Genomic DNA, 17,269 nt, shown 5'->3' with positions numbered 1-17,269 from the left:
GTGACAAATCGTTTTTGGTATAATCTAATATCGGGTTTGACACATTTTAATATAATAAGTATTATGGAGCATCGTTAACCAACTATAGTGTGTCACCTCATGTGGTGTTGGACACTTCAAGCACTACTACAAAAAAGGGCAATTGTCTCAGTCAAACGCGTCAGTGAACACAGTTGACTGACGCTGTTGACCAAGAACTAGCATTTGTGGCAGTTGGGCACTACCACAAATGTGGGGGCAATTGCGTCATAACATACACTGACGGCATTGAACGGGGTCGTTTGTGTCAGTGGGCCACTAACGCTGCTAACGAGACTGTTTACGTCAGTGGCTTTGCGTCAGTGGCCCACTGACGGTAATGACCTGTTTGTGTCAATGGGGCACTGACGTAAATTCCAAAGTAAAACGAGCGTTTATTAACTTTTTTAATTATATGTAGCTCCCTCGATGATTTAGTGCAAACGAAGGGGTCGAACCACATGTACACTTTCATGCATCCCTCTTTAGTGTCCACTAATGCAGGAACCAATGAAATACGTGCTACAAATCTCTTCAATCGATTTCTACAGATGGAGCTAGAGACATAGGTTCTAATTTGTCCTTAGAACAACAAGTAAGTCAACTTAATTTTATATTCATATATTTTGTTTATTGATAAATATCTTACACAAGTTTTTTTATTGTAGCTGTCATTGGATCTTAGTATTAATTCAGTCACACAGTCATTCGGTAGCTTTTTGGGATCCTGTAAACTCACATTTTCGTCCGGAAATCAATGAGATAATTATCATGTAAGTTATACATATTACTTAATTAATTTATGATTTCATTTCAAACTCATATATAGGTAAATATTAATATTGTGTGCAGGGCATTGAATCAATATGATATACACCGAAGACAAAAAGAGTCAATCAATCTAAATGTTTGTGTTCATTAGGTAAGTAAATTATATTATTTATCGTATTAAAGTTTTTGACATATTTTTATTATAATAACTTGCTAAATATAATACTTAAATTTGGATAACTATGTTTTAATAGTGTCAAAACCAACCGAGTGTGACTTTTACATTATGAAGTTTGCTAGAGAGTTGATTTCACAGCCTAGACCAAAGACCTACTTGAAAAATAAGTTATTGTTTTACCTTTTAATTTTCATTTAAACTATCGTTCATGATTTTATTTGGATGATTTCTAACTTATTATTTTAAATATTTTCTAATTAGTTTACGAATATGACACCATATTCGGTTGACGAAATCAACGAGATATGGGATGAGTGGACTCAATCAATTATGGCGTATCTCAGTTAGCAAACAAGCAAGTTGGTGAGGAAATTTTAGTTTAAGTAGGTTTAATACTTAGAAATTTAGAACACAAGAGTACCTATATACATAGATTAACTTTGATATCTGAATTACTTTTATAGTGTTAATCACAAATGTTCACTTTAGATCAATGTTTAAAAAAATTTATATTGTTGTTTTTCTGTTTATACGGTTGTTTTTCTATTTCTGCTGCTGTTTTTTTTTTTATCAAAATAGGCCAGGGAAATTGGCATAAACATTTGCAATTTCCCTGGTTAATACTTTATGTGACAGTTCCCAATTGATGCAAAAAAAACTCGTTTTTAACATTTGTGGTAGTTTTTCACTGACGCAAACGTCAGTCTGGTTTGCATCATGGGACTTTGCGTCACATATGAAACTGGCGCAAAAACTCAATTGTGGCAGTTATAAACTGACACAAATGACATTTTTTGTTGTAGTAAAGGTTCCAAATAGCAATACTCTTTTATTCTTGTAACATCATTGAAAATGAGCCTTAGCCACCACTAGGGGTGTTCAGGATCAAAATCAATCCAACTATATCGAACTAATCCAAACCAATCTAATTATACAAAATTGGATATCCAATTACAATTTGATTGGATTGGATTTGAAAAGTTTGCTATTAATTGGAATGGACCGGTTGGCAGATGGGACTGTGAAAATCTAATTAGGAACTGATCAAATTCAATTATAATTAAAATATATATTATATTATATATAAATATATTTAATTGGATTGTTATTTTTGGATGCTAGTACTTTAGAGATGTTATTATTGTTGTGTTCATATTATGTTACTATCTAAGTACTCTAGTTATTTGTTTTGAGACATTAGTTTTAAATTTGAATAGTTGTGTTGTAAATATAATATTTCAACGTCTTAATATGATAATTGTAAAAACTTAATTTAATATTATTATTAAATAATATTTAGTTTTTTGTATATTTTATTTTGTATTTGCTAATTTTTCAAATATTAAATTTTAGATTCAAAAATAAAATAAGTTATGTAATTCAATTACAAATTTAATTATACTTAGAATGAATTTTAAAGTCAGATTGGATTGAATTGATTGAGTTGGATGATTTTTAACATAAAATAAGATCTAATCGGATCAACACTCATATCCACCGCCCATTAGTATAATTAATGCGACTAGCCACTGAGCCATTCAAACTTCTTGACATGACTTTAGAGAGAGTAGTGTGTTTCTCAAAGACTGCATATTCAACGATTTGAAATCATTACTTTTTTCTGAAAGGAATTTGAAATCATTTTTCCTTATTACAAACAGGAATACCACTAAATAAAAATTAAATTAACTATCATTTACTAGCAGTTAATGCTTCCGCCATCAGGTAAGTGGTAAGGCAGAATAACATAAACTATATATAATATCTATATTGTAGTCGGTTGATGAAATGAAGCTTTGATAAATATATTATGCCGTGTATATACCACTATAAGAACCTCACCGTCTTGTTTTGTATCTCACAAGCTCCAACATATGCAAACTTCAATTAGAGTGATATTTACAATATGGAACCCAATGCCACTGTTAAGTTGAGTCAGTTCATGGCTCACTTAACTCTGGTACTGTCCTTTTTTGCTCTCTCGCATCTACACATTATTAAACTTTGCTCAGCTGATAAGCTCACTAGTGTTAAATGTATTGAAACAGAGAAAGAGGCACTCCTTGCCTTCAAAAATTCACTCACTGATACTTCAAATAGATTGTCTTCATGGGTGGGTGAAGAGTGCTGTCAATGGGAAGGAATTGTTTGCAGCAATCAGACTCAAGGTCATGGTCATGTCACAAAGCTCAACCTCAGAAATCCTTTCTCTTCAGTCGACAATAGTGGACTTGATGACGCAGCTACTGCCTACAAAAGATCATGTTTGAGTGGCAAGGTAACTACTTCTTTAACACACTTGAAGTACTTGACTTATTTGGACTTGAGCATGAATGATTTTGAAGGGAATCCTATTCCTAATTTCCTTGGAGGGATGATAAATTTGGAGTATCTTAATCTTTCTTTTGCATCATTCTCTGGTTTGATTCCTTCAAGCCTTGGAAACTTGTCAAGGTTGCAGTTTCTAGACCTCTATGCAGATTCCTACCTCAATACAGAGTCATGGGAATTGAGAGCTGATAGCTTGAATTGGCTCTCAGCTCTCTCTTCCTTGAAACTCCTTAATTTGGGACATGTGAAACTCAATGAGGTTGGAGAAACATGGCTGCAAAAAATTAATTTGCTTCCATCATTAGTGAGTTTGAATTTGTATTATTGTGAACTTCGTGGCTTACCTGTTTCACTTCCTTTCATCCAATTCACATCACTTTCAGTCCTTGATTTGTCCCAAAACTCGTTTAATTCTCCGATGCCTCAATGGTTGTTCAACCTGACCAGTCTCAGGACACTTCACCTGAGTTGGAACTTTCTTCAGGGTTCAATTCCTCGGGAGATTACAAATTTGGAATCTCTAGAGGTCCTTGATTTATCTGATAATTTGGGCCTTGAGGGTCATGTTCCAGGATTTTTAGGACACCTTACCAAGCTCAAGGTCTTAGATCTTTCTGCAAATGAATTTACTGGGGAGATTCTTGAATTTTTAAACAGTGTCTCGAATAACAATGCATTGCAGTCACTCGATTTAAGTTCCAATTCCCTAGTTGGTGTGTTACCTGAGTCACTAGGAAAGCTTAAAAATCTCCAACATCTCCTCCTTTCTAGCAATTCCTTTTCTGGTTCAATTCCGGAGTCTATTGGGAGCATCTCATCCCTGAAGGTTTTAGACCTTTCTTACAACAAGATGAATGGGACAATTCCTAAAAGTTTTGGGCAGCTCTCTGAACTAGCAAATGCAAACCTGTTAATGAACTCCTGGGAAGGTGTCCTTACCGAAACCCACTTGTTAAATCTCAAAAGCCTGAAAAGTCTTAGGGTTACAACAGAGGAACCCAAGTCCCTTGTTTTCAAAATTCCTAATGAGTGGCTGCCCCCTTTCAGGCTCAATACTCTCCAACTCTTAAACTGCAGAGTAGGTCCTGCTTTTCCCATGTGGCTTCAGGTTCAAACTGAACTCGTATCTGTCACCCTTAAAAATGTTGGAGTATCTGATACTATACCGGAACAATGGTTCACGAAGTTAGCTCCTCAAGTTATCCAACTAGACCTATCTATGAATCAAATAAAAGGAAAGCTGCCACACAAGGTGACGTTTCCGCACTTGAATAGTATTGATTTGAGTTCCAATCACTTTGATGGCGCCTTCCCACATTGGTCTTTAAATGCAAACCAGCTCTCTCTTGAGAGTAATTCTTTCTCTGGGTCCATTCCTGAAAATATTGCTGAATTAATGCCCAGATTGGAAAGGTTGTATCTGTCTCATAACGACCTTAGTGGTAAAATTACTTCATCCTTATGTGATCTGCTGAGTCTTCAAGTTCTTTCTTTGAGAAGTAATCATTTCTCTGGTGAGCTTCCCAGTTGTTGGGGCCATTCATTCATGTTGTTTGGATTTGATGTAACAAATAACAACTTATCTGGTGTTATCCCAAGCTCAATAGGTTCACTTCGTTCCCTCAGTGTATTGATGTTAGGCAACAATAATTTCCATGGAGAAATTCCAGCTTCTTTGCAGAACTGCACTGGCTTGACCACCATTGATCTAAGCATGAACAAGTTCACAGGAAAGCTACCATCATGGATAGAAGGAAAAGTTTTAGCTTCGCTTTTCATGCTACGTCTCACTTCGAACAATTTTTCAGGCTCTATTCCATCAACATTATGCAGTCTTTCCAATCTTCATACTTTAGATCTTTCAGGAAATACTTTCTCAGAGGTCATACCAACATGTTTGAATAACTTGACAGCATTGGTACTCAGCAAGAGCGGTGAAGTGTTTCAAAACATAGTTTATGTTGTTTTGAGGGGAAGAGAACCTGAGTTTAGCAGCTTCATTGGTTATGTTAATAGCGTTGATCTTTCAGGGAATAACTTGACTGGAAAAATCCCAGATGAAATTGCAAACATTGCTGGTTTGCATAGCTTGAATCTGTCAAGAAATCGTATCAGTGGAAGAATTCCAAACAAAATTGGAAACCTAGAAAGGTTAGAAATACTTGATATGTCGCGTAATCATCTCACAGGGCCTATTCCTGGGAGCATTACTGGCATGATTTCCTTGAGACACCTGAACTTGTCATACAATAAGCTTGAAGGGGAAATTCCTCCACTCCCACAGTTCAATGATGCCACCATTTTCCAGGAAAATCCATTACTCTGCGGGCATCCACTTCCAACTAAATGCAAAAGCAGTTGAACATTTTGATTCTAAACAGTTCCACTAATAAGTGTTCAGCAAATGTATACAAATAAATAAATTTCCAATGATATCTATTTCATTGATGGCATGAAACAGGGGGAAAACATTAGTTTTCTTCCCTGGTTGCAACTTCTAAACCTTGTTTGTTGACAGAATAAGGAATAAACAAATATATAGTGAACTGAAGTATTTCTAAGCGAAAGAGGGCAATCGTTTTATACCGCTGTTTATTCTCATCAATTTAATCACGTATTGCTACGTGGCCCTGAAAAAAAAAAAAAAGTGGAAAACACAAACAAACAAATATTCCTAGGCAAAAGAAGTCATGCTACCTTTACTATGAATTTGGTGTGGTGCGATTAATGATTGAGTAAAGCATCTTTGATTAAAATAAATAAATTATGGCTACATTGTGGAGTTGATTTTTACAAAATGGTTGGTAAAATATAAATAATGGAGTAACTTTAATTACAGAAATAGACATACTACACTTTAATATGCAATCACCCCCACAATATTATATGTATATAAAAGTTCTCATGGTATTACCCATACATGGATACTTAGATAAATATGTAAATATGCTGACTTGATATGTAGGTAATTTAGTACATCAAGTTACCACTACGTCATATTTTTTTTGGCATTAATTTCAAATTTTTTTTTTTTTTTTGTCATTAGGAATGGTGATTCCAATCAATAAAAGATAAGATTTCTTTTCAAGTTTTGAATTAATTTAAAAAAATTTAAATTAGGGTTTCATAATAAATGTACACTCATTTCTTAAACCCTCTATTCTTTTTCATTCAAAATAAAATAAATAAACATAAAAAATCAAAATTGCACCCATGATTTCGTGAGCATGTGAAGGAGAGAAAGAAGAAGAAGAAAAAAATCGTGTGGGAAAAAAATAGAAGGGAGAGAAAACGCATGGGAGTAGAGGGGAATGGCATGAAGAACAAAAGAAGTAGATCTAAGAATTTAGGAGGAATGGTTGGAAAGAAGAGACAATTTTTTTTATGAGAACCCATTGTCTCCTTATCGAATCAGGTTCAAATTTCTTTTAGATCACGCTCGTCGATATAGATCTCTTATGAAAAGTTTGAAGTCATCCTCTTCGATGTTTGAAAGTAGAACTCGACGTTGTCTTCATAGTAAGTCTTACTCTTCTTTTTGTAAGGTAATATCTTTATATCTATATGTGTTTATGATTGAGATCTCATTTTATGTTTATGTTAGAATACTTGGTTATTATCTTTCTAATTTTTTTTCTTTTTTCTATTTAAAAAATAACAATATGAAAACCATGTATGTGTAGATGAGATAGACAGTGATGTTTCTATCCCACCATGGAGTTTTGTCATAACTGATAAGGATGGTGATGCAATGACCATTAATATACCATCGGATGTAAACAAAGGGAACCTTCGAATTCTAGACCATGTAAAATGTGTATGTATTATTTTATTATTATTATAATTTTAATCATTTTTTAAATTTTATATTAATTTATTTTTTACCGGCTAGAGTTGCAAAAGTAAATGTTTTGCTTACAATGGTTGTTGGTTTGCAAAATATTTTGGTTACAAAGATCCTTAAATCTAGAGATAGGTTAAATGGTTCAAATAATATTATCCATCAACTTGGTCGTCGTCTGGTTGGTATATCTTAATTAATTTCATAATTTTACAATATGAAACATTATTTGGTTGGTATATGTTTATCTAAATGATTTTTTTTATGTATTGTTTTGTACAACAACTATGTGAAGCATTTCAAAAATCTGAAGACCAAAATGAGGATATCATTCTTGGTAGTAATGTAATCAATAACTATGGAGATGTGGGGTAGTGATTTGGTTTACTTTTGTATTTTTTATATTGTTGATTGAAATAAGTTTGTTTAATTTCCAATGTAGTATTTTAAATATTATTTGGTGTAAGTTTATGTAATTTCCAATGTACTAATTGAAATATTTTTTTTTAATTTCTTTAACGTATTAAATTTTATTTTTGAAATTATTATTTCAAATTTGAGTTTTTATTATTTAAAGCTTATATTGGAAATCACAACTAATTAATGATTTTTTATGTACCCTTAAATAATGAATGACTATTGATTTTTCTAACAATAAATGAACATCAAAACAAAAATAAGAAATAAAACTTTCCATATTACATTATAAAATATAAATTAAAAAATTGAAAGAAAAAAAAACAACTTTGATTTATGTCAAACTACTTTGATTATAGGTAAAATGAATCAATGCAACTTTTAATTTTTTTTCAAAAAATGTTAACTTAATTAATTTCATTTTTTCCATAAACTACAAAACAATACAACTTTTCAAATTTTCTATTTTCAATAAATGAGCATTTATTGATAAGATTACATTATAACCAATAACTATTGATATTCTTTACCTTGAAAATAGAGAATTAATTGAAACTTTTTTTAAAAGCATTAATTTCGACATGTGTTATTAAAAATTAATGTCGGCTAGCATTAAAAAACTATTTTGATTTTTGAAATGAAGCATCTCTTTGTATTCTCTTGGGAAAATTAAATTATTGTTGTTGTGAAATTAGATATTTATTCATTAATCCTGCATTGTCCAATAAGGAAATATATTCATTTAATATAATTGGTTAGGTAATTTATAAAGTCCATTAATTTAGAGATTGCTTAATGGTCAATTCTTAATTATTGATTAAAATTAAACTATAATTTTAAATTGAAAACCGAAAATTAATATAAAATTTCGGCATTAATTTTTTTTTAAATAGGACAATTTCACTCCAACAAATTTATTAACATTATTAATAAATAAATAATAATAAGATTTTATTTGAAGACCATAAAAGAAATAAAAGTTTCTATTCATAACAAATCATAATAAGAAAATGTCCATAAAAAAAATTAAAACATAATAGAATAAAAATATTATAGTAAGACCTAAAGAAACACATAGAAACATTAAAATTAAAAATAAAAAAAAAAATACTTGAAGCATTTTACAGATTGTCATTCTTCTTTGTCATCTTCTTCTCCTTTTCCTTCAAATATCTCTCCCACGCCTCGTTCTTTTTCCTCTTTGCATCAAAATAGTTGGTCATTGATCCATACAGAGTTTGCATTGCAAATGCACATCTTGTCATCTCTTGAACAAATTCATCCATGTTGTTCTTCAATTCAAGTAGTGTAGCATCCCAAATTTGCTAATAAGGCTTAGGGCCTTGATTAGCGTGTCTGGAGGGAAATAATTGATTTAATTACATTAATAAATGAATTTGATGATTATGTGATTAGAAATGCATGTTTAGGTAAATTAAATATGCATGTGGGCCCCATTTGGCTATAGGGGCATATTTGTAATTTTAGCATGTTGATGGCATAAATGTAATATTTGTGTATATTGTGATTGATACCATGAGTGAGTGGTGATATATTTGTGATGCACGATCTGAGACGGACCTAGGGAGCAGTTTAGCTAGAAAGTCACAATGGGGTCAGGTACCCAGCTTGGGAGGAGCCTAGGGTATTTTGGGAACGTAATATGTGTTCAGGATTTATTGGTAATTATTGAATTATATGATTAATTGCTTGCTAAAGTTCCCTGTTTGCCTGAGTATTTATGTAGAGCATGATGAATGAGTTGACATATGCATGATGCTAGGGCATGGCCCCCTTGATTGTTGTATGCTGCTTGTGATGTGGATTTGCTGATTGTGATTGGTTGATGAGATTGGGGTGGTTTTGGATGTTGTTATCATGCCTAATGAGCGGCGTCATTGATTGCAGGCACATTGTTGTGATGCATCGGCAATCAATCAGACTCCGCGGCAATAGGGCCGAGGATGACAACCATGGTTAGGACCCTCCACCTGCCCCACCAAATTTGAAATAGTTATTTGCCGAGATGGAAGCTAGACTTCACCGAACTGAAGAAGAGCTTCGACAGTTGAAGCAACAGGCCCATCCTCAAGGCATTGGTTGCAGGTTCCACAAGTTGTGGCACCAGTACCAGCCCAGCCTGTTGTGGAGAATAGATGGGAACCTTTGTATGAGAGGTTCAGGAATCAGAATCCTCCCACCTTCGAGGGTGGTCCAGACCCACTGCGGGCAGAGCAGTGGATGAACATGATTTCTGTAACGACCCGAAATTTCTAATAAGGCTTAAGGGCCTTGATTAGTGTGCTGGGAGGGCATAATTGGTATTTATGTGAATTAATGATTTAATGCATGATTATGTGGCATGCACGATTATATGATTAAATGGATGTAAACAAATGCATGTTTATGAGTATTAAATGTGCATGTAGGCCATGTTTAGCTTTCAAGGGCATATTTGTAATTTTGGCCCTGTGAGGGCATAAAATGTGATTATATGTGATAAATTGTTGAGATTACATTATTATGTGGATATATTTGCAGCATGTGGCTTGAGACGGTCCTAGCGAGCGGATTGGCGAAATAGTCACAGCGGGGAGTTATACCCAGCTCGGGGTAGCCTGGGGGTATTTTCGGGAATTTAGATAATGTATTGGGGATTATTAGACATTGGGAAAAATAATTGATGATTAATTGGATGACGGAATGAATTGGTGGTTCATAGGAACATTTGAGGAATTAGTTGGAATTGGGAGTGAAATTACCTTTTTACCCCTAGGAGTCATTTGAGGATTAGTTAAATTAGAGGGGCAGCTTGGTCTTTGGTCTAAGTAATATACTCAGAAATTTAGGAAACAAAAGAGAAGAAACTAGAAACTAAAAGAACTTTCAGCTCACCCTCTCTCACCTCACGTACTCCCTCTCTTTTATGAAACATTAAAGCTTTAAATTAAAGAAGGAAACAAGGGCATCAGAATAAGCATTCTCTGTTTTTTTTTCCTCTCTCCTATATCCCTCTCTCTCTCTTGAGATTTTTTCCATTTTGGAAGAGGAAAACTTGGGAATGGAAGCTTAGAGTGTAGAATCAAGCTAGGATTAGCTTGGGAACCATTGAGCAGCCATCAAGGTAACGAATTCAAACTTCAACCTCTGGAATTTCTGAGTTCTTGTTTTGTTTTTATGGTGATTTGGGCTTGAGACTTTTAGTTTGGATTTTAGGGAAAAAGGTTTGTTTATGGTGGTTGTTGGAGGGAAAGGAAGAATTGGTGGATGTTAAGGACCATCTAGAGGCTAGGGTCGAATTTCTCTTTGAGGTAATGATTTCTAGCCCTTGAATGTTCTTGGTTTTCTGGTTGTCAGTTGGTGTTCTTGAGCTTCAAAGCTCAGTTTTGATTTCTGTGTTTGGTGAGGGTTTTAGCCAAGTTTTTTATGTTATTAGGTTGTTTGTGATGAGATATAGGGAATTATGGACTCAATTTGGTGTTTGATTGATGATTGGAGTGAGTTCTTGGAGCTTTGGCTCGGGAAAGTTCGAAGGGAGAAACCCAGAAATTTTTATTTTTGGTGCTAGTGCTAGGTTGAGAGCGCTACAGCGCTAGGCTGTGTGTTTTCTGGGGGTTTTGGGTTTCTGTCTATAGCGCTGTAGCGCCCACATTGTAGCGCTGTAGCGCTCCTCAACCTCCTGAAATTGGTTTTTGGGTATTTTCTTAGGGTTTTCGCTTTAGGGCTCTGGGGACAGGTTCACCACCTCGATTGGTGGAACTTGGGGTCCCGAGAGCGCGAGTTTGGTCTCGGGATTGTCCTTTGGAATTTAAACTCATTGAAGTATCATTTATGGATTGTGACTAGGTGTACGCCAAGGCTCAGAGCGGGATCGTGCTCGAGGACCGTTCGTAGTAACTAAAGCACTCGGAATTAAAGGTAAGAAAGCTGCACCCTTTTTGTGTGGCTGTGATGGGACTAAGAGCTCCCTATATTTGAATGCAATTGTTGTATGATTATGATATGCCATGAGATCATGAAATAAACAGCCTAAGAGTGTCAAAACGAATATTTGCACACAGAACGCGGCTCGGCCACTGGTAGCTGATGTTAATTAAATAATCACTGAGCTTGGCCTAAGCGAGCCAGAGTCAGTGGGTTAAACACTGGGCTCGGCCTAAGTGAGTCAGAGACAGTGGGTTAAATAGGTGCGGCCTAAGAGCATCGACCATGAGTATTGTATGATGATTATGTTAAACTGTTGATTATGAATGTGATTCATGTTATTAATCTGATATTGATGGCTTGTTGAATACCTGGATGATAGACCGATGAATCTTTGTTTGTCGTCACTGATGTGTGCCTGTTATGGCCTGATAAATATTCGGTTAATATCTTATGAATTATTTCATTGTCTAGAATTTTTATGCTATGTGATATGGTTTTCTTACTAGGCCTTCACTCACGGGTGCTACGTGGTGCAGGTAATGGCAAGGGCAAGATGGTTCAACCATGAGTTGGAGAGCTCTGGGGGCGAGGTGTACATTGTCAGCTGCTCGGCCGCCACGGTTGAGGGATTGTACAGGGACAAAAATCTAAAATATATATTTTGCCATTAGAGTGGCCTTGATTATTTATAACTTTTATAGATTTTGTAAATATGTCCTTTAAGCCCTGTTTTGAGATCCCATGTACCAAACATTTGTTATAATGAGAAATTTTCGTTTATGGCCAAAATATTTTAACCCTAACTTGTTTATGATTCTAGGATCACATTTTTCATTTAAATGACTCGATTAGCAAGTCTTGCACTATTTAAAACACACAGTGTGCCAACCTTGGTTATCCATGGCGTTACAATTTCTTCCATCCTGGATTTCAAGAGGGTGGAAGGGAATGAGTGAGTAGCTTGTACCAGCTACATGTTGAGAGAAGACGTCCACATCTGGTGGGATGTTGTGTCGCAGAGAAGGAATGTTGCAGTTATGACTTGGGAAGAGTTCAGGAACATTTTCAATGAGAAGTATTACAGTGTCGCATTCCAAGCTGCAAAGGTTGATGAGTTTACCAACCTGACTCAGAATCGAATGACGGTTACTGAGTATGCTCTGAAGTTTGACCGGTTAGCGAAGTTCGCGCTGAATTTGGTGCAAACTGACATGGCACGAAAAGATAGTTTTGTGCGGGGATTGAATGTTATGATCGCCCGTGATGTCAAGATAACCTTGGATCCGGGGACTACCACTTATGCACAGGTAGTGGACAAGGCCCTTACAGCTGAGGGGGCCAAGGATCAGATATGGAGAGAGGGCGCTGCTAGGCGCGATGCTCGGAGGACGATGCCTCCTTTCATTAGATCTAGTCGGGGTAGTGGCCCCAGTGAGTAGAAGAGAAAGGCCCTAGACTCTTTTGTTCCTCCTAGCTCGAATATGAGGGCACAGGGTGCTTTCAGTGGCCGTCAGGGCGAGGGAGACAACTGAAGGAGTTTCCCAGTGTGTCCTCGGTGCAGACGACGACATCAGGGAGAGTGCAGGATCAGGGTTTGTTTACTTGTGGGAGTATGAGTCACTTGAGGAAGGATTGCCCACAAGCCAGGAAGGAAGATCTGACGCGGACTGACAGTCTCACTCCTGCCAGAGTATTTACCTTGACCCAGATTGAGGTTGAGGCTGAGGCTAGCCCCTCAGTCATGACAAGTCAGATTTCTAGTGCTGGTTCTTCTTTTACTGCATTTGATTGATTTGGGGGCTACTCATTCATTTGTTTCCTTCTAGAGTGATAGATCAGCTGTGTAGACCTAGTGATTTGTATGCTAGGGGATTTCAGAATTCGTTGCCAACCAGGGAACTAGTAGTCTCTAGGAGATGGGTTAGAGCATTGCCAGTAGAGATAGACAGTAGGGAGCTGTCTGTTGATCTGATTGAGTTAGCGATGGATGACTTTGATATGATCCTAGGAATGGATTGGTTAGCGAAGTACGAGGCGAAAATTGACTACAAGCGTAGGATAATGACCTTTGAATAGAAGGGGAGGTACCCTTTGTATTCATGGGGATAGTGAGTGGACCGTGTGTAACACCCCAAATTTGCTAATAAGGTTTAGGATCTTGATTAGCGTGCCTGGAGGGCAATAAGTGAATTAACATGTTAATATATGAATTTAAATGAATATGTGATTAGGATGCATGTTTAGGTGGAATAAATATGCATGTGGGCCCCGTTTGTATGTTAGGGGTAAAATGGTAATTTTAGCCCACTGAGGGCATAAATGTGATAATTGTATTATATGATTAGTACCACGTGTTTGTGGTGATATTAATGTGATGCACGTGCCGAGACGGTCCTAGGGAGCTAATTAGTTTAAAAGTCACAACGGGATTAAATTCTCGGCTCGGGAGGAGCCTAGGGGTATTTTGGGAATTTTGTACCTTGAGTTTGTGAGCTAATGGTTAATGGTGATTGAGTAACTTGAGTGGCCATTGGTAACCATTAAGAGTAACAGATTTTAGGTGAGGAAAATGGTAAATTTGTAAGGAATGTGAAATGTCTAGGATGTCCTTGAGGTTTAGTTAGAAGGGGAAATCGATGGAAGGGCAAAATGGTCTTTTGACAGGGATTTAGATCACTTCAGCTAAGGGAAAGATCATTCACGTTTTTCTCACCTAGGCAACTCAGTTTTGATGAAAGTAAAGGAGAACTAAGGGCAGAAAGGAAGAAAGGAAGGGAGTTGGGAATTTTGAGACTTAGGAGAGGAATCAAGGTGGTTGAGGCAATTAAAGCCAAGCAGAAGTCAAGATTGGTCAGAGGTAAGTTTCATCTCTAGAATTTCTGTGTTTTTGCAAGTTTTTATGGAATTTAGGTTGGAAATTGAAAGATGGTTTGTGGCTGGTTGTTTGGGAATTCTGTTTGTGAAACCAGAGGGCTTAGCTTGAAGCTGGAATCAAGGAAGCTTAAGGTTGAATTCTCCACTTGAGGTAAGGATTCTATGCAATTTTGAGGTTTAATTCTGTTGTGGTTTAAGGAATTTGAAGCATGGTTTAGGTTTTGTAGGCTTTGGTTTAAGTTTCTGGTTTACTGGTTTAAACTTCTGAGATTTGAAACCAAAGTGTGATTTATGGGGATGATTATGTGTTTATACTTGTGGTTGGTGTTTAAGGTTGTTAGATGGTTTATTTGTGGTTTTAAATTGTTTTTGGGGTTTAGGTATGTGTTTGGGTTGAATTGGGAGTGTCTTGGCTCGGGGAAAATGCAGGGGAAAACCCAGAATTCTGGGTTCGCGAAGGGGCGCTGCGGCCCTGTTCTTTGGCGCCGCGGCGCAAGGCTGCAACAGGGCTGGGGGACTCTCTGACTTGCTGGGCGCCGCGGCCCTCAAGGGTAGCGCCACGACGCTAGGCTATTTTCAGGACAGGGTAATTTTGCATTTTTGGGCATTTAATCCGGGGGCTCGGGGAATGTTTCCGTTGCGTTGTTTTGGGAAATTGGAGGTCCCGAGAGTATGGAATTGGTCCCGGGAAGTGGTTTTGGATTGGTTAGTATTAAAGGATGTTTTATATGTGTTGTGACTAGGTTTTCGGAGAGGCTCGGGATAGAGGACCATGCTCGTGACTTTTGTGCATTGTGAAGCTCGGGATACAGGTAAGGAAACTGTAGCTCCCGTAGAGCAGGGCATGGGCCCATAGTGTTGTTGCAGGGCACGGCCCTAGATTGTATTATTGTTAGGGTGTAGCCTTGATTGAATTATTATATGCTTGAATGCTGTTTAGGTATGCTATATGTGGTTATAGTAGAATGAACGGCAAAGGAGTCGAGAACGGCAAGGAGCTGAAAACGGCGAGGGGCCGAGAATAACACTTAGCACATGGAGTGCTTATAGTAGGGTGAGACCCCAATGGATACATGGGATATCCTTACGGTGAGAACCGAGATCCCAGGCTTTGGTAACGCTTCTGGGACGGCATGGCCGAACCTGTTTAATCTGAGGGACTATCTGTTTTATCTATGGATTATATGATATAATGGTTATATAATATGCATATGTTATGTGCTGTGTGAGTTTTCTTGCTGGGCTTCGGCTCACTGGTGCTCTGTGTTGCAGGTAAGGGCAAGGAGAAAGTCAACCAGCCATGAGTAGGGAGAGCGTGGAGCGGCGCGTACATGCCTGGCCTACCCGACTGTTTTGGTTGGGGCATTTTGAGAAATGGCTGTAATAAACTCTGATTTTAATGGTTAATTACCTGTAAACTTATTTTGAGTTGTAAATGTTTTATAAACTGTACTTTGGGATCCCAAATGTTAGACTCTTGGAACTTTCAATGAAATAGAGTACTTTTAAAGATTACAGCCTTGACTTTTTGTTTAGTCACACTTTTCTTCTAAAACCCTCGTTTAGCGAGTTAATTGCACATTTTAAACTCACTTAGTAATGACTCTAAGGTAGTAGGGCGTTACACCGTGAGTACCTATGATTTCGACACTGAAGGCTAGAGACCTGATGCAGGAGGATTGCATATGATTCCTAACAAACATTGTGGATACCTCTAGAGTTGTATCGGCTGGACCGAGTGAGACCAGACTGGTATGTGAGTTTCCTGATTTGTTCCCCGCAGATTTGTCAGGGTTGCCGCCACACCGAGAGATCGAGTTTGTTATAGAGTTAGAACTAGGGGCGGAGCCAATATCTAGGACACCTTATAGAATGGCTCCGGCAGAGTTGAAGGAACTAAAGATTTAGTTGCAAGAGTTACTAGATTTGGGATTCATCAGACTCAGTTTTTCGCCATAGGGTGCTCTAGTGTTGTTTGTCAAGAAGAATGATGGATCCTTAAGGATGTGTATTGACTACAGGGAGCTGAACAAGTTTACCATTAAGAACAAGTATCCACTACCTAGGATCGACGACTTGTTTGACTAGGTACAGGGAAAGACAGTGTTCTCTTCGGTGAGGCTACCAGCAGTTAAGGATTAAAGAGGAGGACATACCAAAGACCGCTTTCCGTACGAGGTATCGACACTATGACTTCCTAGTTATGTCCTTTGGATTAACCAACGCCCCAGCAACCTTTATGGACTTGATGACCCAAGAAAGATTGAGGCAGTGAGAGATTGGCCTAGGCTGAGCAGTGTATCAGAGGTTAGGAGCTTTTTGGGATTGGCAGGGTACTATCGACGGTTCGTTGAAGGATTCTCTAGAATAGCCACACCATTGAATGAATTGCCGCGTAAGAAGACTAAGTATGTATGGACAGAGAGGTGTGAGAATAGTTTCAAGGAGTTGAAGCGACGACTGATCACCGCTCCAATATTGAGTTTGCCGTCGGACAATGAGAAGTTTGTAGTCTATTGTGATGATTCCAGACAGGGTTTGGGAAGTTTCTGATGCAAGTTGGAAAGGTAATAGCCTAGGCGTCGAGACAATTGAAGGAATACGAGCAGAGGTATCCCACACATGATTTGGAATTGGCAGCGGTGATATTTGCACTTAAGGTTTGGAGACATTATTTATATGGCGAGGAGTGCAAAATATACACCGACGATAAGAGTTTGAAGTACTTCATTGCTCAGAAGGATCTGAATATGTGCCAGAGATGTTGGATAGAATTTGTAAAGGACTATGATTGTGATATTCTATACCACCCTGGGAAGGCCAATGTGGTGGCCGACGCGCTGAGTCAGAAAGGTCCAGGATAGTTATTTAGTTCGAAGCAGATATCAGACAAGTTAGCTTAAGAGATGACT

The 17,269-nt window shown here is 37.2% G+C and overlaps 1 protein-coding gene across 2 annotated transcripts; it reads left to right on the top strand.

The window, feature by feature from the left end:
* The first annotated feature begins 2,756 nt into the window (after nt 1–2,756).
* Nucleotides 2,757–5,865, top strand: LOC133823118 (receptor-like protein EIX1). Of its 2 annotated transcripts, XM_062255716.1 has the most exons (2): nt 2,764–2,927; nt 3,016–5,865. In XM_062255716.1, the coding sequence occupies exon 2, from the start codon at nt 3,297–3,299 to the stop codon at nt 5,658–5,660; it is 2,364 nt and encodes a 787-aa protein (XP_062111700.1). In that variant the 5' UTR covers nt 2,764–2,927; nt 3,016–3,296; the 3' UTR covers nt 5,661–5,865. The 2 variants fall into 2 exon arrangements, with proteins under 2 accessions (XP_062111699.1, XP_062111700.1); XM_062255715.1 differs by having other exon boundaries at nt 2,757–5,865.
* The last annotated feature ends 11,404 nt before the right edge of the window (nt 5,866–17,269 follow it).

The sequence above is a fragment of the Humulus lupulus genome, chromosome 3 (genome assembly GCF_963169125.1).
Source record: "Humulus lupulus chromosome 3, drHumLupu1.1, whole genome shotgun sequence".
NCBI lineage: Eukaryota > Viridiplantae > Streptophyta > Magnoliopsida > Rosales > Cannabaceae > Humulus > Humulus lupulus.
This window is presented reverse-complemented; position numbering and strand designations above follow the sequence as displayed.